Source organism: Melanerpes formicivorus, unplaced genomic scaffold (assembly GCF_026170545.1).
Source record: "Melanerpes formicivorus ecotype bairdi unplaced genomic scaffold, bMelFor1.0.p_v2 SCAF_2, whole genome shotgun sequence".
In the NCBI taxonomy this organism is placed as follows: domain Eukaryota; kingdom Metazoa; phylum Chordata; class Aves; order Piciformes; family Picidae; genus Melanerpes; species Melanerpes formicivorus.
Genome location: NW_027142354.1, coordinates 52,865,600 through 52,887,090, shown reverse-complemented (window position 1 = coordinate 52,887,090; position 21,491 = coordinate 52,865,600). Strand labels below are relative to the sequence as shown.

Here is a 21,491-nt window from a genome sequence, read left to right as displayed (position 1 = left end):
GTGTTTTTTATCAATAAGGGGAGTGAAATGTAAAGATTGGAATTATTGAGATCTAAATTTCTTTTTTACAATGTCTGTTATCTTTGACCATGTATTATGCCAGCTCTGTTAAAACATTGTTATTAGTTCAACTTAAGCCTTGTACCTTGTTGGACAATAGACCACAAAAGATTTTAACTGACGTAAAAGGTCCCATTAAGATTAATGGACAACCGGTTGGAGCATGCTGTGACGCATGTTGAAATCAAGGCTATAACTAGCAAAAGGGTTTATGGCCTATATGATTGTTTTAATTGTGTTGTATGAATCTGTTAAATCATTTAGTCTCAATGCATAAGCATGTTCAAGAACTGGAATAGAGAGTAACACATTTGCAGATTGATAATAATGGTTAGCTTAAAGAATTGTTTAACACTTAGGGCTGTATATCATAATTGTTCAATGATTGTATGATTAGAGAAAATGTTTATATGGATTTAAATGTTAACTCATCAGTTTGTTGTAATTTTAAATAGTTATAGGAAAAGTCAAAATCAATTATAGCACAAAATACATTTTAATGTTAGGTTATAAAAACAAAAGAGGGGAATTCAGGTATTATTAGAATAAACCTTTATTAGAATAAACCAAACCAGGTTGGAAGAGACCTTCAAGATCATCGTGTCCAACCTATCAACCAATCCAACCCACCCAAACAGCTAACCCATGGCACCAAGCACCCCATCAAGTCTCCTTCTGAACACCTTCAATGACGGCGACTCCACCACCTCCCCGGGCAACCCATTCCAATGGGCAATCACTCTTTCTGTATAGAACTTCTTCCTAACATCCAACCTGAACCTCCCCTGGTGCAGCCTGAGACTGTGTCCTCTTGTTCTGGTACTGGGTGCCTGGGAGAAGAGACCATCATCAGCCTGTCTACAACCTCCCTTCAGGTAGTTGTAGAGAGTGATAAGGTCACCCCTGAGTCTCCTCTTCTCCAGGCTAAGCAGCCCCAGCTCCCTCAGCCTCTCCTCATAGGGCTTGTGTTCCAAACCCCTCACCAACTTTGTTGCTCTTCTCTGGACTCGTTCCAGCAAGTCAACATCCTTCCTAAACTGAGGGGCCCAGAACTGGACACAGTACTCGAGGTGTGGCCTAACCAGTGCAGTGTACAGGGGCAGAATGACCTCCCTGCTCCTGCTGGCCACACTGTTCTTGATGCAGGCCAGGATGCCATTGGCCCTCTTGGCTGCCTGGGCACACTGCAGGCTCATGTTCATCCTACCATCAACCAGCACCCCCAGGTCCCTCTCTGCCTGGCTGCTCTCTAGCCACTCTGACCCCAGCCTGTAGCACTGCATGGGGTTGTTGTGGCCAATGTGCAGAACCCGGCATTTGGATGTGTTAAATCTCATGCCGTTGGATTCTGCCCATCTGTCCAGCCTGTCGAGGTCCCTCTGCAGAGCCTCTCTACCCTCCAGCAGATCAACTCTTGCCCCCAGCTTGGTGTCGTCAGCAAATTTACTGATGATGGACTCAATGCCCTCATCCAGATCATCAATAAAGATGTTAAAGAGCACAGGGAGATGTTAAAGAGCACAGGGAAAATTGCAGCAATGGATGAGCCAACCTCTTAATAATAGTGTCAGATTCCATGTATGTTACAGGGGTTGTACAACGGATAGAGGATGCCCTGATTAAAGATGTAACAAATAAGAGATTATATGAGTTGATGTTGAGGTTACAACAAGCCATAAGATGTAGGTCAGCATCATATTGTATTTTGCATAGTAGAAGTCATAAGTTTGATGTTGGCCTGGGAGAAGGAAACGCTCGAGCAGATAAGTTGGTATCCTTATCTGTACCGGTCTCGGCCTCAGTAAAGGCCCGAGAAGCACATATGACCTTTCATCAAAATGCGAAAGGGTTGGCCAAGGAAGCATTGCGCTTTTTGTTTATTGTTATTATTGTTATTATAGCTGCACGAATAACATTTAGATGTGTAATGAAACAGTTTTACTGAATCTTTTGTAGCTTTAAAGAAAACGGGGGAATTGTAGTACGATGGGAAAAGGAAAAAGGCCTACAGGACCATCTGGCCTTCTGATAAGATAAGGGATGCCTGCAGGACTGCCTGGCGCCCTGCCAAGATAAGGAATGCCACAGAACATGATGGATGTAGCTGTGACTTTTGCCTGTTTAGTCATGAGGTCTGTAGTGACAGGTTGGACTTGATGATCTTTGAGGTCTCTTCCAACCTTGGTGATACTGTGATACTGTGAATTATCACGAAGTGTCACAAGGGCACTGTAATCGTGTAATCGTGAGGGTCGTAAAACAAGTAGGGGGCTTATCCAAACAAGATGTGTGTGGCTAGCTGAAGTAGGATGCTAAAACCGCAAGAGGTGGGGTTGACATGTAATCTGTAACCAATAGTATGTTACCAAGTAGGCATAATTATAGTAAACTGTATATAAGATGTGTCTGATGCTCAATAAAGTTGGATTCCGCTGATCACATTGATCGTATAGCGGCCCCTTCTTGCAACAACCTCCCAGCCCTCTTCTGCCTGAGTGGAGCTGCACAATTCACCCTTGTCCTCAGTGGATCTGAAGTAGGTCAGGGAAGCTGGGCCCCCGGAGTGGGGACCTGGTAGAAGGGAAGTACAGAGGGTCTCAGATGCTTGCCTTGGTAGCCACAGCACTGGGTTGGTGTCCATCCCCTGTCCTGGTGGGACCCCAGTGTCCCCAGCCCAGGGGATGCAGGGCATTTCCCCAGCCCCTCTCCAGTCATCTGGGGTGGTTTAGAATGCCTCTGTGTCCCTGCAGGCACTGCATCCCTCCTCACGGCCCCAGCCCCAGGGGTGCAGGCTGGGATGGCTGAGTCCTGGGGAACAGTACCCAAAATGAGGACCTGGGGTCTGGGGCGAGGGAGCAATCATGGGGATGGGTTGGGTGGAGGCTGGAGAATGAGCACAAGGAATAAGGAAGATGAGAGAGAAATCTGTCACCCCCTAATTGCAGTTAATAATTCATGAACATGTTTACTTCAGGAGGCAAAGGTCTGTGGCGTCTCAGGGTGTGAATGCACAGCAGCCTGCCCGGCAGCATCCCCAGCGACGCAGCTGCAGGTAAGGGATGTTGGGCCCCGCTCCTAGCCCTCATGGGTGCTGCAGTCCACCACGGGAGGGGAGGTGGAGGTGTCTGTCGGCTGTGGGGCTGCCCACAGGCTGTGGTAGGAGTGGGACATCACGGTGGTGTCACAGATTCCCCTCCAGCTCCAAGCACCGCTTGGCACGGCCCCATTGAGCCTGAGCGACAGAGCCTCCAACCCTGCTTTGGAGAGGTTCCTGGGGTCCTCGAGCACCCCAGGTGCTGGAGATCAACTCTGTTCCCCCATGACACATCCCCAAGGAGTCTGTGCCTGGGAGTGCAAGATGGAGCCTGGTGCTTGCTCACTAGCCCAGCTGAGCAGAGGGGACTGTCCCCACCAGAGCCCCTCCTGCCACAGGGACTGTTCGAAAGGAGGGATTGGAGCAGGCACCTCTCAGCCCCAGGCACGTTTTCTGGTGTATGCCCACAGGCTCGCTGACAGAATGTCACGGCACTGGCTGGCACTGGTCCCCTTCCTCCTGACAGCAGGTAAGGACTTTGCTCAGTGGCTGGCACAGGTGGGCAGGAGGTGTTGGAGGTGTTTTCAGCGCCAACATGCATTCCAAATTCCCTGAGGGCAGGTGGGACCCCCAAAACACTGCCCATTTTGTTGGCACTTTGAAGACCCAACAGTAACCTCACTGCCCCAGGGCTAGGCAGAGGGGATAGCATCTAGCATGGGTGCTGCATCTGGTGGTCTGGAGGTGGGAGGTGTCGGATAAGCATGAGTAATGTCACAGGTGGGGACTTCTCCTGCCTCTCCCAGAGACCCAGACCACAGCCGGGTGGTGGGACTGAAGCTAGGTAGGTGCTGACTGGTGTGGGGGTGCAGCAGGGCACAAGCAAAGCCCAGCACAGAGGTGGTGCTCAGGCCACCTCTTCCTTGTAGTTTCAGGCAACACATCCCCCTTCTTCAACATGACCTTCTTCACTGTGCCTGAGGACCTACAGCTGGGTGAGTAGGGCAGACTTGGAGAAACACTGAGGTGCAGGAGGAGCCTCCAGGGTGGTGCCCTGGGCAGGGGCTGACTCTACCTGTGTCCCCAGGTCAGCTAGCTTTCCAGCTGGTGGCTTTTGACATAGATGGGGACACACTCACCTACAGCATCAGTGGGACAGATGCCTTCTACTTCTCTGCTGATCCTAGGACAGGCAATGTGACCCTGAGGAACACCCTGGACCGTGAGGTGAGGGCAGAGACTGGGGCAGATGTTCTTGCCTGACCTGGGGGTCTGGGGTGACAGGGACAGAGGATGGAGCCCTGAGTCCTGTTTGAGAGCTGTGCACAGTACTGCATACTGTGGGTCACTCCCTGGCCCCAAAGCCTGGCTCACAGGGGGAGCAGGTCCTGTCTGGGAGGGTGTTAGGGCACTTACATTCAAGGGTCTAGCTCTGCCTGGCCCTAACCAAGACCTGCTTTGTGTTTCTGCAGCTGCAGGCCAAGCTCACCATCACTGCTGAGGTGTACGATGGACATAACAACCCAGTGAGTGCCAGGGCACGGTGTGGGGGATGGGGTGGGGAGCAGGGTCTCTGTGGAGACCACAGGGCTCAGTGGGGACAGAGTGGGCTTTGCCCAGGGGTGGGTGATGCTGGCTGGCTGCAGAGGCAGGGCAGGGGCAGGGCTGGAACTGCATGCAGCTCTGCTGGGCACCATCCCCCACAGCCATGTCAGCCTCCCTGGCACCCAATAGGTCTCGACGAAAATCGCAATCATTGTGGATGATCGCAACGACAACGCCCCAGTCTTCCAGAACCTGCCATATGAAAAGACCATCGATGAGGTACCTCCCTGGGACTCCCCCGCCCCTGCAGGCAGGAAGGCAGAGGCACTGTGTGGCTCCTGTGGCATGGGTGTGCCAGCAGCGGGACAGTGTGCCAGGAACCAAGTGACCCCACAGTTCGGTGTGAGGCAAAGGTGCAGCCAGCGCGGCTGACCTGGGAGTGCCCTGTACTGGTTCCTGGCGAGCACCTCAGTGCCCGGTGAAGCACTGGCTGATGGCTGGGACTCTGCCCTTGTGATGAGTTTCTGATCGGGGAGTTCCCAGGCCAGGGTGAGGCCAAATCAGGGTGCAGATGGGGTGTGGGCTGAGTCTAACCCATCCCTGGCATGCCCAGGATGGGGGTGCAGTTCCCTGATCCTTCTGAGTCCCAGAGCGGGTGGCATGGGGGAACCATCCTCTGCCCAGCATGAGTAAGGGCAGCAACTCATTCATGCATGGCTGACAGTGCCAGAGCACCCTAGAGCAGGGCTGGCAGGGGCCAGACCTGAAACCATTCCCCCTGCTCTCCTAAAAGATACCTCCACCACTCCTCTCTTTGCCCAGAACACAACGATAGGCAGCATCATCTACACTGTGTTTGCCAATGACAGTGACACTGGGAATGCCTCCAAAGTCAGCTACAGCATTGAGGAGGTAAGCACAGGGTGTTGTAGACTGAGGCATGCCATACCCAAACCCCACCCCTGAGCCACCACCATGGGGCAGAAGGTGCTAAGGGAGCTGGCCAGGAGCAGCCCCATGGCTCTGGGGGGTCAGGGATGTGTGTTGGGACAGGAAGGCTGGCTCTGCACCAGCTGGACAATGGGTGCAAAGTGATGAAAAGCTGCAAGCTGGGGACAAGCCAGGTGGTCAGAGGGTCTCACAGCCCTTGAGCCAAGCCTGGCAGAAGGATGGGACTTGAGCCACCCATCTCTGCTGGGGCACCTCTACTTTCTGCCGCGTTGACAGAGTGATGTCCCCTATTCAGGTAATCCCAGACAACACAAAGAATCTCTGGCTCTTCTACATCCTGCTCAATGGGAGTGTGGTACTCAATGGCTCACTGGACTACACCAAGAACACCTTCTACCAGCTCAAGATCCTCGCCACGGTGGGGACTAGCCAGAATGGGGGTGCAGGGCTGCCAGGTAAGGAGGCCATGGCACTAACATGTGCTCTGCTCCCCAGGATGGAGGTGGGTTGCTGCACAATGTAATGACATTCCAGAAAAGTTCAACCTTCTTGTCACTGACCATCCGTGACATGCCTAACCTGGACCCACGGTTCCTCAACGAGCCCTACTATGGCTCCGTGCCTGAGAACTGTGCCCTGGTAAGAAGCCCATCTGTGCCAGTGGCATGTCGCTACCCCTGGTCCTCCCTGGGGTCCACAACACTCCATGGCACATGGGGGTGGCTGGAGGAGTCATAGGTCCTGCCCTGATGGCCATCTCCCCACAGGGCACCACTGTGCTGACTGTCACTGCCATGGATAGAGACACAGGGGTGAACGATGAAATCTTCTACAGCATAACCAGTGAGTGATGGAGCAGGGCAGAATGGGCAGGGGGAGTGATCAGGCAGCAAGGGGCAACACAGGGACTGTTTCTGGACTCCTGGATGCTACCAGTCTGCCCTGCTGGCAGAGAGAGGGCTAGACCTGTATTTCCCAGTAGCTGAAGCTGATTTGTGCTGTGCTTCGGCCCTTGCCCTAGATGCCAGTGTCCCCTTTGTTATCAATGCCACAACGGGCACCATCACTGTGAGTGGGCACCTGGACCGTGAGCAGCTGCCAAGCGAGGAGATTCTGCTGGAAGTCATAGTGAGTAGGAAGCAGCAAGGGGAATCCCATCTTCTGCTTTTTCCTGGACTTCTCCAGCCTGGTCTCTCCTCTTGCCCAGGCACGTGAGGCACACCTGAACATCTACGGTGAGGTGGCCAACGCCAGCACGCTGGTGACAGCTGTGGTGACTGATGTCAATGACAATAAGCCCCAGTTCTACAGCTGCTCCCTCTTCAGCTGCAACTTCTCCACTGATGCCCAGAACAGCTTCAGGGGCAACATCATAGAACACTCCTCTCCCAGACTGCCTGTGTCCAACCTCAGCATCATCACCCATGATCCAGACAAGGTTGGAGTCTGTCCCAGGGGCTAGGCCAGGGTGGAGGTGTCTGTCCTTGCTACACCCTAACTCCCATGTATCTTTCCCTGGCAGGGCATCAACAGCAGTTACAAGCTGTACCTGCAGGGCCCAGATGCCAGTGCCTTCACAGTCTCCCCCACAGAGATCCTGGGCACAGGGGAGGTCCAGATCCTGGTGCAGGATGCGTCCCTTGTGGACTACGAGAAAAGCCACGTCATGATGGTGGAGGTGGGATCTGTAGGGCTGTCTCACCGTGGGGACAGTCCCTGCTCCCTGCAGATGCAGGGGAAACAGAGCCCTTCTACCATGAGGTTCAAAACACAAAGCAGAATGTGGCTTTGCTGTGTCAGCTTGTTTGGCGTAAAGGAGCTGGGCTGCAGTGGACAGCTCTCTTTCTCATATTTAGGGACCCATGTGAGACACTATCCCTTTCTCTGACCTGCAGATCATTGCTAACGACACAGGGAACCCCACGGACTGCTGCTCCACAGCCACTGTGACCATCGACATCATTGACATCAACGACCACATCCCTGAGTTCCCCCAGAGCATTTACAAATTGAGTGTGATGGAGAACAGCCCTAATGGCACCATCATCTCGACAAACATCACGGTCAGGTTCTGGGCAGGGAGCAGGCACAGCTTATGTCTTCCACAAAGGGTGCTGGGCACACCTGGCACTGGTAGTGAGCTTGCATTGAGGGCACTGGCCTCTCCATGCACATAGGAAGGAGATGGTGACAGTGGGCACACAAAGTGTGAGACCCTATCAAATAAGGCCTCATCAGGCCAGTATTTTTTAAGTGCTCACTGCCAGTGATAAGTGCCAGCAACCAGTGCCAGGGGACTGAGGGAGACTGACCAGATACTTCCTTCTCTCTTTTAGGCCTATGATCCAGACAGCGGTATCCTGGGCGAGATCACCTATTACCTGCTCCCAGAAAGCATGTATGCAGGGACATGGACAGAGGCAACTGGGACATCATCCTGGTAAGGTGGCTGTAGGGCTGAGCCCTGGTGACAATTCTGTGTGTTTCATAGCCGTGAAGTCTTCATGGTGAATGCCACGACTGGGGCAGTGCTGGTGCAGAATGAGAAGTTGCTGGATCGGGAGACTCAATCCATCTACTTTGCCAACCTCCAGGCTAAGGATGGGGGCAACCTGGTGGGCACCACAGTTCTGGAGATCACTGTGCTGGATGCCAATGACAATACACCCTATGTCATTGGCTCCTACTTACTCTCAGTGGAAGAGGGGCAAAACATCAGTACAAAGATCCAGGTATGTAGTGATGGAGGTGGAAGGGACAAGGAGGGGCTGTTAGAGAGGAGCGAGGGCTGCCCCCAATATGCCAGACAACCCTACTCCAACCTCTGACCTTTTCAGGCCTTTGACAATGATGAGCCTGGGAACCCCAACAGCAAATTGGGCTTCAGGATCTTGCCAGGACCGTTCAGTGACAACTTCACCATCGACCCAGACGAAGGCATAATGCACAACAAGGAGCCGCTGGACCGTGAGGCCTTGGAAGATGAGAGGGGGCAGATGGTGGTGGGAGTGGAAGTATATGACCATGGCACACCACCACTCAGCACCTCCGTGAACGTCACTATCACTGTGGGGGTGAGCCCTGGGCAAAAGCGGCGACAGGCTGGGGCAGGCCAGGACTTGGAGCTGTGATGGATGGGCTGGGAGGGGATGTGGGATCTCTGGCCACGGCAGGGACACTTGTCCTCAGTCTCTCTGTTGGGGCAGAGGGAATAGTTGACGAAGGGAAGGAGACGGCTTCTGTGGTCCCTGCCTGTGGGCAGGCAGGTGTCCACACTCCTGTCCCCAGCCTGCTGTAGGGCCCCTGTTTCCTGGAGCACTCACAGTCATGGGCTTTGTCTTTTGCAGGACGTGAATGACAACGCACCCATATTCCTTAACCAGTCCTATAATTTCTCAGTCTTTGAAGACTCTCCAGGTATAAGTTGCATGAACAGGTTATGAGACCAGCAGGTGTCCTGGAATCAGTGCCCACTGGCCACTAAGTATCTGTCTCCAACTGCAGGGTCCAGTGTGGGTGAGGTGGAAGCCACAGATGCTGACCGGACAGAGATCAATTCCCGCATTTCCTTCCTATTTAAGACGGGCAATGGCTCCAGCAACTTCTTGATCCGCTCCTCCCGTCTAACGCAAGGGCACTACCGTGGGCAGCTGTCCGTCGACCCTGATACATCCCTGGACTATGACACTCTGCAGCAGAAGGTCTTTTTCTTGGAGGTGGTGGCAGAGAACACAGCCGCAGACAGTGTGGGGGACAGTGCCACGGTCCCTGTGACCGTCCACATCCTAGACATCAACGATGAACCCCCCTCCATCCTGCCTGACTCGCTGAGCGACGTGAGAGTGAGCGAGAACGGCACGCAGCAGGGCGTGGTCTGCACGCTGCTTGCCTCCGACCCAGACACCAACCACTCGCTAGTCTTTGAGGAGCTGGCAGTTGCCTGCTTCAAGGGGGAAAACAGTGCCAAGAAGGTGTGCTGGGACTGGTTCGTGCTGGCGCCCAACGGCTCAGTGCTGGTGAACAGCTTGGACATTGACTACGAGCTGTGTGACACAGTGGTGCTCACGCTGCGGGCTGAAGACCTGTACACCGAGAAGGGCAACCCCTACAGTCGCAATGGTATAGCATCCACTCGCTGCTCCTTCCACTGCCACCAGCTGGAACCTGCCTCTCCCACTTCCCAGGAGGAGCTGTGGAGAGCAGGGAGGGAGCTTGATGGCTTGGCAGTGGAGGGAGGGTGCCCCCTGCATTTTTGGTCCCTGGTACAGGGACCTGAGAATGCTGAGATGATGAGATCCCTAAGAGGAGGAGGGTGCTGCAGGGCTGCTCTGCTGGTGACCAGAGCTCTGCTTTTGGGCTGTTTGCAGAAACCCTGAGGATACTCATCATTGATGTGAACGACAATGCACCAATCTTCCAGCCTACCTCAGAGATCTTTGGTGAGTAGCTGTGGTTGGTGCATCCTGTGGCCTCCTCTTTGCACCCACATGTGGTCTGCCATGCTCTCTGGTCATGGGAACCTTCCCCCAGCCAGGGCAGTGCTAAGAGGTGCAAGGGCCAGGCTGGGGTTACTTGATGCTTTCTGTGAAGCTGTGGGGCTAAGGGCAGTGGGAAGATGGTTGGAAGTCTGCTGAGCCCCAGGGCTATGCAGGAATGGGGTCTGCAGCAAGCCTGGCAGCACACCTGCATGGCCACACTCTCCATGTCTGTCCCTGGCAGTGGTTGTCCCTGAAATCTCTCCTGTGGGCCTGCAAGTGGCTACTGTGAAGGTGAGGAGCTGCATGCACATGTCTGTCAGTCTGTGGAGCCACTCTCGCTTGTCCCCACTGCGGGCAGGCGGTGGCTGATCCCACCCATGCTCCTGCCACACTTTGTCCTTGCAGGCCACTGATGCTGACTCAGGGATGAGGGGAAACATCACCTTCTCCATTGTCAGCGTGGTGCTCATAGATGATGGTGGGGTCAGCCAGCCCTTTGAGAACCTCTTCGAGGTGGTGAGGCTATCTGAGGGGGACAGCTACATCGGAAGCATCCGGTGAGGCCATGGGGCTGGGCCACGATGGGGAGGTTGTTCCTGCCTGCCACAAGACACAGGCAGACAGGGCCTGCACAGACTGGCAAGGGGACAAAGCCATCCTAGGTTCCTGCTGTGACCACGGTGGCAGGGTGGAGCTCGGGGGATGGTGGTGTCCTCAGGGCTGTCCCATGGGATCACTGATGTCTTCATCCTTTCAGGGTGGCCAGCAACCTCGATAGCTCTCTGAAGGGGCAGTACCAGGTGACAGTGGAGGCTCGGGACGGTGAAGCACCAGTGCACACAGCACAGACTGTGCTGAACGTGAGTGTTACCCCTGTCCAGGGACACCCTGCACTCTGTCCAGTCCCGCTCACCCCTGCTCTCTCCATGCAGATCTTCACAGTAGATCAGAGCTACCGCGTTCGCCTCCAGTTTGTCACAACCGTGAGTGAAGTCCAGAGTAACTCTGAAAACATCAAACGGTAAGGGGTGCCAGGCTTGGGGGAGATGGAGTCAGGGGCTGCAGGGGCTCCAGTCACTTCCCACAGCCACAAGTGGAGCAGCTGGATGCCTGGCCCAGCCTCCTTTCATCATTTCTATTCCCAGGGCTCTGACCACCGCCACCAAGGCAGGGGTCTATGTGGTGGCCATCCAGACCATGGAGAACACTCGTGCCTCAGGGTGAGTAGGAAGGGGATGTGGCAGTAGCATCAGAGGTGGTCACCTGGGGCAGTGCACTGTGCCCTGCACCACACTCAACCTATCTCTTTGATCCCATAGGGTGGAATCCAAGTCAGTGATGGAGGCCTACTTCGTCTATAGCAACGGCACCGCCCTGGATGTCAACCAGCTGAGCATGTGTGTGCTGGGGCAGGGGCCACACATGGGCACTGCCATGTACCCACACCAGCCCAGCCCCTCATGCCTCTGTTTTCCTTGGCAGGCTCATCCAATCCGACCCGCTGATCCTGGCTGAGCTGGTGAACTTGGGCCTGGCTGTCATCGTGAGTGGGGCTGGGCAAAGGGCACAGAGAGCAGGAGACCTGTGTGGGGCTGAGGGAATGGGGGGAGGGGTGTTGGTCACGGCTGTGCCCTCACCCCTGCTCTGTGCTAGGGCCCGGGGCAAGTAACAATGCCCAGCAGGGAGACAGAGCTGATCGGCATCATCGCAGGGCTGGCAGCGTTCCTGCTCCTCTTCATCCTTATCATGACCCTGGTCTTGGTTCTCACCACCCGGAGGTATCACAATACTCACACCCCACCCTGCCTCTCATAACCACCCCCCATCTTCACCAGCACCCCCAGATTCATCCCTACTCTCCACCTTGGTCCTACCCACCCTGTCCCACGACCCAGCTCCCTCCTGCCCCTCTCACCCATGCTGTTCCTGGCCTTTGCAGCTACAAGAGGAAGCTGAGTTCAATGAAGGCTCTGAAGGTGGCCACAACGTTCAGCCCTGCCATGGCACAGCAAGGAGCTGGGATCCCTGGGACCAACCAGTACAATGCAGAGGGGTGAGTGAGAGGCTCCCTGTGCAGGAGGGGAATCCAGGGATATACCTGCAGCCAAGGGCTGCAGGGCTTGCTGTCACATCCCTCCTGCCTGGCGAATGTGGCCACCCCAGGCTGACCCTGCAGCCTCATAGGATGGTCACTCACCTGCCACCTCTCCCTACCCAGAGCCAACCCCATGCTGAACCTCTCACTTGATCCCTCCCACGACCTGGGTTTCCACGAGGACTCCAGCTCTGTGGCCAGGTGAGCTCTTCTGGCAGGTTCCAAAGGCCATGAGGCTGACACCTTGTGTCCCTACTCTGCCAGTGACTGGGCTCTTTTCTACCCCCTTTCCCCCACCTCCACAGCATGAATTCCCTGGATGAAAACACAGTAAACACAGCTTCGGACAATAATGTCGAGGCCAAGGTGAGTGTGTACAGCCCAGCAGGGATTCCTGCCACTGCACCCTGAATTCCCTCCCATCTAGTGCAGCTCTATAGCCCTTAAGTCCCCTTCTCTCCACATCCACAGCCCCCAGGTCCTGGGTAGGATGGAAGAGTCCTATCCCCCATTTCTGTCCCCTGCCCCTCTGACTATGCTCTCCTCTTGCAGAAGGGCAAAGCACAGTTGACGGATGACACTGATGAGGAGGTGCTGGTGGCTGCCCTGAACCTGAAGGAACCCACCAAAATAGCATACATCAACACCAATTTCACCACCACAGACCTGTGAGCAGGCATGCAGGGTGCAGCAGAGCTGGAGCAGGACTCAGGCAGCTGCTTTGGTGATATTGTGTTCAGAATCTGGCAATAAATCTGTCCCACAGGGGTCACTGTGTCTTGTGGTCAGCTTGGGGTCACCCCTCCTGGCATGAGGTGGCTTCAGGCCAGCCTGGTACTGGAGGGGGAGATGAGTGCCACCCTGTGGCTTGGCCTGGTTTCTTGTCTGCAGGACCCCTCCCTGGGCTGCCCCACTGTCCCCTGGTCCTACTCAGCCCTTGGGGAGGGAGGTGCAGGTAGCCTCACGCAGAGGTTTGTGCAAGGTTTTTATTACCCAACATCCATGTTGACAGGTTGGTTCTCCCTCCCCCTTCCTCCCCCCCAACCCTCAAAATAAGAAACTGAGAGGAAAAAACCGAAGGTGATGAAGCCACAACGCTGGTGTGCTGCAGCTTGGGTCTGGAGGCAGGGGACAGCCTGGGGCAGGATAGCAAGGGGATGCCCCAGGGCTCTTAGTCGTTGTCAAGTGGCTGTGGCACCACTCCTGCAGCCCAAGGCACTGAGCAGAGATGGCTCCCAGTGAGTGCCAGGGCACAGTGCACTGGTCAGGGCCCTGGCTGACAGCTGGCACTTCAGCAAGCCCTTTGCAGCTCCTCTCCAGGGTAAGAGAGCCTCACAGGGGCAAAACAAGACCAGGACATACAACAGGGGCTTAAAGGGAGAAAATCAGCTGCACTAACACCCCTGGCACCTCCAGCCCTCCTGCCTAGGGTGCAGCTTCCCAGTTTGCAGCCTCCTGCCCATCCAGTATTGGGCATAGGCCTGAGCCCCACCCCAGCTGCAGGGCTGGTCTTCTGCATGAGACCAGGACCCACGCCTCAGTGGGACACCATGGTGCTGCCAGCCCCAGGTATGGTCCCCTGACCATGGGGATGCTCAGCCCCCTGTGCACTGTACACTTCACTCCCGATGCTCTCCAGCCCCGCAGGGCACAGGCAACATAGGAAAAGTGTTTGAACCTCTAGAGGGTCATGGCCCTGCAGGCCATAGGGGAGAAGGTGGCTCCATGAGAACACACACAGCAGAAAGTGTCTCTTAAAAAGCTCAAAAAATGCAAACACGGTCAATAAAAGCCCCCCTCCCCCCAGCCTTGTAAAATCCCAGCTGTAAAAAGTGGCAGCACTCTGCAGCCATCACAACCCTGGCTGCCATCAGAGGACAGCAGCCAGTGAGGTGCACAGGGGCACAAGTCCATGGGCCCAGCAGCAGGGTAGGCTTCAGCCCCACTGCTGGCCAGGGTGAGGACGTGCTGTGAGCTCCAATGACCACTCCCAGGGAGATCCCTGGGCAGGATGAGTCAGGGGCTATGCAGACACTCTCCCAAGCGCCTCCAGCTATGGTGACTGGCTCCCCACCACAGGCATGCCTGGCTTCAGTCTCTCTCATTTGAGATCTGTCCCAGTGCAACATGTGGCCACATCCTCCCAGCTCCAGGGCACACCCAGCACGACAGTGGGGCAGAGAGGACAGGGCTGTGGTGGGCTGGGTTGAAAGCCCCAGCCCCGGACAGCCACACGGACTCATGCACATACAGCCATGGCCAAAGTGTGGTCAAACACTGGGCAGGCAAAGTAGTACCACAGTGATGCACCAGCATCTCTTCGTCGCAGTAGGAACGCTGCTGCCTGGGGTCCAAGTGAGGCCAGAGATTGAGGGAGCCAGCAGCAACCTGCCCCTGCTCACCCTCAGCCCACTCCAGACTTGTGCCACAGGCTGCCCAGGCTCTGCTGCCTCCAATAGGAAGGAGTCACGTGCATCCTTGTGCTGAAAGCAAGCCACCAAGCAGAGACGGCACCAGCCTCATGTCCCAGGGCAACTCCCTGGGGCTAGGCTAGCAGGGGGACTCTGGGCTGGCAGGAGGGCCCCCAGCAAAGGAGATGCCTTGCCCCAGCATGCAGGTCTCCATCACTGCCAGCTTTGGCGCCAGGAGCCCTGTACACTGGCAGCAGGCATCTCAGTACACCAGGGCAGGGAACCCTCCCCTCTTCCCCCGCAGAATCCCCACCCCACCAGCGTGGGCAGTGCTTCACTCCATGGCGGGGCCAGCACGGGAGCAGCACCGGGGCCGACGGACGTTTTGCAGCAGAGCCCGAAAGATGCTGGGCTGCCTCTTGGCCTCGCCTTTGTTGGGGGCTCCCTTGACAGAGCCAGCACGGGTGCTCTGGGGGGTCACCACCACCTGCCGCCCATGCTCCTCAATCTGCTTCTCCAGGTGCTTTTGGATGGCCATGCCCAGCACCTCCACCTCCATGGAGGCCCCGTATACCTCCCACGTCATCCCCTTCTCATCCCAGCTCACCTCCCGGATGGGCTCTGGAGTCTCCTCCACCACTGTCCCCTTCACGTGCACCTTGGGGTACGAGGCCTGCGGGGACTTGGCTACTGGTGTCATGGGCCCGGTGGCCACCGAGCGGGTCTCTATGGGCATGGACACTTGCATCTCTGCATCCTTCCTGGAGGGCTCAGGGTGTGGAGGGGCATCTGAGCTCGACTCTCTCTTGGGAAAGGTGAAGGCAGCAGCCCCACCTGGAGGGCTCATGGGGCTCAAGGCAACTGACACCAGGGATGCTCGGCTGTCCACTTGTGTTCCCGTGTCCTGAGTCCCAGCATCCTGCGGTGGGGTCACTTCAAAGGAGTAGGACTCACAGAGCAGCTTGGCTGTTCGGGGCTGCTGGCTGCTCCCGGCATCCACACCCTGGTCTGTGCTGCCTTCAGCTCTGCCCTGGCCCAAGGCAGCAGGACTCGGCCCTGCCTCACTACGGCCCCAGCTCCCTGCAGTGCCAGCACCAAGGGGGTCCACTGTGCTCCCCTGGGGGAGCTTGGGAGCCTCACCAGCCCTTGGCTGGGGCACAGAGTCCAGGGATGTCCCTATGCCGCCCTGGGGCTGCTCCTGGTTTGGAAGCCCAGCTGCTCCAGTGCCCACAGCAGGCTCCATGAACACCACATGTTTGGCAGGAGCTGCTGTGCTACCCACATCCTTGCTGGGGGCTTTGAGGCAGGGCTCAGGCAGAGAGGGCACAGGGGCTGTGTTCTCCTTCTGGGTGCTGGGGATATCCCTCCCCAGGGAACCACAGACACTGGCAGCACTACTTAGTCCCCCACAGCTCCCCGTCGCTGCCTCAACACTTGGCTCCACACGGGCATCTGGGAGAGCTGTGCTGGTAGCTGGTCTGGTTGGTGACGGCACGCTCTTGTCCACCGCTGGGCCAGCCATGGTGCCCTGGGCCTGCATATCAGCCACGCAGCAGGTCCTCATGGCACAGCCCCCTGCAGCACAGCCAGAGCCAGGCAGGCACTTGCCTGCCGATGGGCAGCCAGGGGACCTGGTGCCAGGCTCGCAGGCATCCTCAGCCCCAGCCTGGCGACTCAATAGCTGCAGCCCCTCAGGCTCCTTAGCACTGCCCATGTCTAGGGAAGGCTTCTCCCATGCTAGTCCCGCACAGGTCTGCAAGAGAGAGGATGGGGTGGTGAGAGAGGAGCAGCATGTGGACCCCCAGTTCCCCGTGGTTACCTATTCTTTTCCTCCATGCCACCTGTAACAACAGGTTAGGCGGCTGCCCAGAGCAACCACCAGACCTGGAACAGCCTGTATGGTGGCACCCAGTGCCCAGCCCTAGGGAGAGGGATGAACAGTGTCAGCTGCTTACCGTGAAAACCAGTCTTCCCCCAGCACGGCTGCACCAGAAGAGAGATCCAAGGGCTGCTGCAGCTGCCGAAGCAGGGGGACGTGGTGCAGGCACCCCTGTGAAAAGAGCAGAAGATGAAGCACGCACCAGACTACAGGCTAGGATCCTGGGGAATCCTGGCATCCCCACATGCCAGTGGGGAGCTGGGCACAGGGTGAAGTGAAAGTGAGCCAGGCTTGGGGGATGAGTGGGACTGCACTGCACAGCAGAGCATGGAGGTGCCTGAGGTCATGCATCCACTCCGTCGGACCAGCATCCTTGGAGCTGGGACTGACACATGTGCCCCTGCTACGGCCGAGCTCAGCGCCTATGCCCCGTGTCAGAGCGCGCCGAGCTGGCAGCCACGCCGCGGCGAGCAGCACGGCGGATGTGGGCTGGGGTTACCCAGGCGGCCCCAAGCCTTCCCTACAGACCCACGGAACTGCCCGGTGGCAGAAGCACGGCGGGAAGCCTCGTGCTCTCTGAGACCCTCTAGTGCCCTCCGTGCCCCGGTTCGGTCTTCCCAGGCAGCACCCCGTTCCCGGGTGGGTTCAGTGCCCCGCACCCTGACCTGCCCTGACAGCATTCGACAGTCCCGGGGGGCTGTGGTTATCCGGCCCGGGACTGCTGCCCCTGTACTGCTGCTCTGTGGAAGAGCTGCGAGCCCCGGCACACACACGGACACACGTGTGCACACGCTCAGGCACGGACACGCGTGTGCACACACAGAGAGACGCACACACGCCAGCACATGGCTCCAGGCACACCCGTACGCACGAACACGCGTGTGCGCGCCCCGACCCCCAGTTTCCCGGCCGTGTCCTGGACAAAGCCACCCCCGCGGTAGCTCCAGCCGTGGGAAGACCGAGGCCGACCACAACCCCGAGACCCCATCACTGCCCCTTCGCCCTGGGAGTACCGATTCGGGGTGGGCGGCGGCAGCTCTCGGCCGGGCCCGGCCACGTGCACCCCGCGGCCGCCGTTACCTGCGGCGGTGAATCCTCCCGCCCGCTCCCGTCCCGTCCCCTCCTGTCCCGCTCGGCTCGGCTCGGCTCTGCTCGGCTCGGCTCCGGCGCGGCGGCGGCAGCGACGAGCATGCGTGGGGTGGTGGCGGCGGGGGCGGTACCGCGCCCCGGGCCGCTCCACCCGGCTGCCGCCCGCCCCGGCGCGCCTGGGCACCGGTGGGGAAGAAAGGGAGGGCCAGCTGCCGCGGCCGGGGCGGGGGGGAATCTGGCACATGCACACACCTCCCCCCCAGTATCATCTCTTGTCACCCCATCGGCCCGCCCTGGGATCCCCCCGGCAACCCCATCATCACCACCCTGTATTCCCATAGGATGCTCCCCAGCGCACTGGGGCACAGCAGGGCACATGGCTGGTACCGGCCAGCTCAGGAGGGGTTCCCCAACCCTTAGCGTGAGTCCCTTATGTGGAGGTGACAGCGACATAGAGCCCGGTCCCTCTCCTACCTGATGATGGAGACGGCCACTTCCCTCCCGGGCATCACCGGGGGGGCGGCTGCACCCCAACCGGCCCGAGGGACGGGGGCACTGTGCCACTGCAGTGTGGACGGAGTTGGGCTCCCACGTACCCTTCGCCCAAGAGTTGGTGGGGACAGGGAGGGGAGACCGTCCCCGTCTCCCTCCCAGCAGCGCTTGCCTCTGCTCCCGGGCTCAGGCTTTGTCTAACTCCTTCCCACGCACTCCCGTTTGCGCTGCGGGGGGGGAAGGCGGCCTGCTCGCCTTGCCTGCATCCCTGTATCCCGCCACCAAATCCCTCCTGCTTTCCTCCAAAACCGTCCCAGATGCACTTTAGCAGCTCTGTGGGGTCAGGATCTCCTCCCTGCACCCGGGGATGTCAGTAAGACCCTATAGATCTCTAGGGTCAGTGAGAGGGTGATGTGTGTGCACTAACATTATCTCCAAGATGGGGGAACCTTGGGGTTCTTGGACATAGCGTTAATGTGCTCCCCCTGGCATCCCCCAGCCCTATAGATGTATAGGGTGAGGCTCACAGGATGGGAGCTGGCACACCTGGTTGCTTGGAGACAAGGGAGGTTGGAAATACTTCTTCCAGTAAACAGCCAGGCTTGGAACAAAAACCCCCAAGGCTAAAAATAGGGATGCAGGATATGGAAGTAAAATAAAAATCATTGACTTACACCCCTGATAGAGCAGAGAGGGGCACCCTCATGTCACCACTGGGCACCCCAATGGGTACATGGTGTCTGGGTACATTGCTGCACCCATCAGTGTGTGTCTCCATCAAGCTGTTTGTTCCCACACGTGGTCTGTGTGCTGGTCCCACTTCCACAACAGTGACTGGGCTCAGCTGCCTGACTGTAGTGGGGGAAAGCACAGTGCAGGGCATAGGTGGGTGTCAACATTCCACACTGCCTCCTGTGGGATCAGACTCAAGCCTGGGTGCAGATCCTGAGGTAGACAAGAGATAACAATGAGCAGGATCAAGTCCTGGCAGAGAAGGGGACCAAAGTGTTCCCCATCCCATGGACAGCACTTCACTGGAGGGTGGAAGGCTGTGAGGTCTCATCCTGCTTCCACCTGCCCCTCTCATCTCTGCCAGCAGTTGCCCTTCTCCCTGTCCACAGCATCATCTTGGCACCCAGCATATCCCTATCCCTGCTGGGGCTGGTCAGAGGGATCACGGGGAGCATCCTCCCCTCTCTGCATGCAGCCTTCATCCCAGGCTGGCTGCCTCCTCCTCCTCTCCTCGCCTGAGTACCTCAAGGCTGGCAGGAGAACAATAGCAAGGAGGATGAGTAAGATGGTCCCCATTGCCTTGGCAACGCACTCCCGCGCTGCTGCCGGTGCGCAAGGAGTCAGGCAGCTGCCTGAAAAGCTCATTCTTCCTCAGCGGAGGGGGCTGCCGGTGCAGGTAACATGGCAGCCCCCTCCCTTGGCGCCACGGCCCACCTCCCACGCTGGCACGGGCAATGCCACGTGAACATGCTGGGCTCCCCCACAGCCACCAGCACGCTGCCAGCACCCGCACACACTGGAGCAGGCAGGCACAGGCACCCAACACACGGTTCAGGCCCAGGCTTTGCTTGGTACCACCTGTTTTGTCACTGCCTGCTGCCAGGGAGCAGTGAAGCACACCCAGCAGGGTCTGGATGCTCACAGCCATGCTGCCTTCACACAGAGCTGCCCACATTATCTCCCACCAGGGAGGCCAGGCTCCACAGCTGCTAGGGTGCTGGCAAAATGGGAGCAACAGGGTATGCCTGGGAGCACCAGGGTTCCATCAACAACTGCAGCCTGCATTCCACACTAGCCTCCGGGTTCTGGTCCCTGGGCTGGGCCATGCTGCGGGTGAGAGGGCCTAGAGGGTGTTCAGAGCTCCAAGTCCTTTGGGCCATCATCGGGAGATTCAAAAGCACCAAGTCCTGAAAGCAGGGCTGCCTCCCCAGCCTCCTTGGTTTGAAGGTGCTGGGAAGGTCCTGATCCCTGCCAGCACCCCCTTGCCCTGGGTGCCCTGAAGTACAACTTGTGCCTGGGGTTGACCTGCCACAGCCCTGTGGGGTGGGAGGGCTCTGTGGCTGGGACACTGCCGCCCAGGGGCCAAGGATGTAGCCCTGGATGTGCCTAGGTGCAGGCACAGCCCCAGCCCCAGGGCTAGCTGTGGAGCACGGGAGGCACCAAGGCACAGGCAGGCGCAGCTTCCACTGCTGGGATAGAGAATGAGGCTGCGCAGGCTCCGGGAGCCAGGCACGTACCCCATGTCCCCGTGCCCCACAGCCCAGCCCCACTGCCCCATCTCTCCAGGTGCCCCCTCAGCCCCTTTGGGCCATTTTCTCCCCGTGCAGGCCCCCTCTCCCCGCCTCCCATTGGCTGGAGAAGCAGCCAATCAGTAGACCCTTGCAACACTCACCCTGCCCATTCTGTTCCCCACAGCGCCCCCCCGCGGCCATCCCAGCGGGGCTCGGCCAATCAAAGCGCTGTTTGCTGAAGGGCGTGCCCTTGGCCGTCCAGGTTGGCTCTTATGGGCCGCTGCCAGTGAGCAAGGCTGTGGCAGCCATGTTGCGGGCAGCAGGGCGGCGCCTGGGCCGGGGAAGCGCCATGGTAGTGCTGGGGTGCTCCCGGGGCATGGCCGGCCTGGCAGGGGGCAGCCTCAACGCCCCTGGACTGCTGGCTACGGTTGAGGCCTTCTACGGAGGCGGCCCAGCGGGGCGGGCTGCCCTGGGTGCGTGGGCTGCTGGAAACCATCCGGCGCTGCAGCTGTGTCACGGAGGTGGCGTTCCCCCTGCGCAGGGACAGCGGCACCTGGGAAGCGGTGCAGGGCTGGAGGGTTCAGCACAGCCAGCACCACCTGCCCTGCAAAGGAGGTGAAGTGGGGAGCCGCAGGCATACCACGCACTGCTCCACCCCTACCCTGCCCCGCTGGGGTCAGCCCTGCCTCACTCAAAGAGCCTGAGTGGGAGGCATCTGTGTTAGCATTGTGCAGGTCGGGATGGGTGTGGAGGTGCCCAGGAGGATGCGCTCCTTGGATGCTTTTGTCCAGCTCTGGACAGTGTCAGTTCAATCAATATTTGCCATATAAGGCATGAGAGCTCATCCTCAAGGACACATCCAGAGTGGTTCAGATGAAGAGCAGTCTTGAAAACTCACACTTTGTGTCCCCAGGTGGCAGAGGCTGGATTCCCTTCTCGGGACAGGTTCCTTGTCAGAAAGCTGCAGGCACGGGCTATAGCCCACCTGGTTCTTACTGGTACTTCACTTCCACAGAAGGACAGTAGGTACTTGGGAGAGGCAGCTTTGCCAACCCCAGCTGCAGCCCAGTTGTTCTGGCTTGTGCTGGAGCCTAAGAGCAGTATGGCTGGTGGCCCCTCCTGCGTGCATTTAACTGCTCATACTAAACCTCAAAGTGGAAACAACTGTTCTAAGCCTTTGGTCAGGGTCCCAGCCTCGTGTCTCCTCACCTTTA

The 21,491-nt window shown here is 57.8% G+C and overlaps 2 protein-coding genes across 2 annotated transcripts; one reads left to right on the top strand and one right to left on the bottom strand.

The window, feature by feature from the left end:
• Window positions 1-2,671: 2,671 nt before the first annotated feature.
• Window positions 2,672-12,931, top strand: CDHR2 (cadherin related family member 2). The gene is made up of 33 exons (XM_068161067.1): window positions 2,672-2,689; window positions 3,035-3,112; window positions 3,565-3,623; window positions 4,024-4,089; window positions 4,182-4,321; window positions 4,567-4,620; window positions 4,829-4,918; window positions 5,462-5,551; window positions 5,886-6,008; window positions 6,086-6,229; window positions 6,358-6,433; window positions 6,612-6,718; window positions 6,798-7,028; window positions 7,113-7,268; window positions 7,486-7,653; window positions 7,927-7,988; window positions 8,082-8,322; window positions 8,428-8,664; window positions 8,938-9,007; window positions 9,095-9,709; window positions 9,958-10,029; window positions 10,310-10,359; window positions 10,474-10,625; window positions 10,826-10,928; window positions 11,001-11,089; window positions 11,214-11,288; window positions 11,388-11,465; window positions 11,551-11,611; window positions 11,722-11,846; window positions 12,008-12,121; window positions 12,287-12,364; window positions 12,469-12,529; window positions 12,716-12,931. Exons 3-33 carry the CDS (start codon window positions 3,578-3,580, stop codon window positions 12,833-12,835), a joined length of 3,894 nt encoding a protein of 1,297 aa, XP_068017168.1. The 5' UTR covers window positions 2,672-2,689; window positions 3,035-3,112; window positions 3,565-3,577; the 3' UTR covers window positions 12,836-12,931.
• Window positions 12,932-13,146: 215 nt separating this feature from the next.
• GPRIN1 (G protein regulated inducer of neurite outgrowth 1) lies at window positions 13,147-18,051 on the bottom strand. The gene is made up of 4 exons (XM_068148518.1): window positions 18,017-18,051; window positions 17,534-17,718; window positions 16,530-16,624; window positions 13,147-16,327 (listed from the first exon to the last, which is right to left on the bottom strand). Exons 1-4 carry the CDS (start codon window positions 18,049-18,051, stop codon window positions 14,909-14,911), a joined length of 1,734 nt encoding a protein of 577 aa, XP_068004619.1. The 3' UTR covers window positions 13,147-14,908.
• Window positions 18,052-21,491: the final 3,440 nt, after the last annotated feature.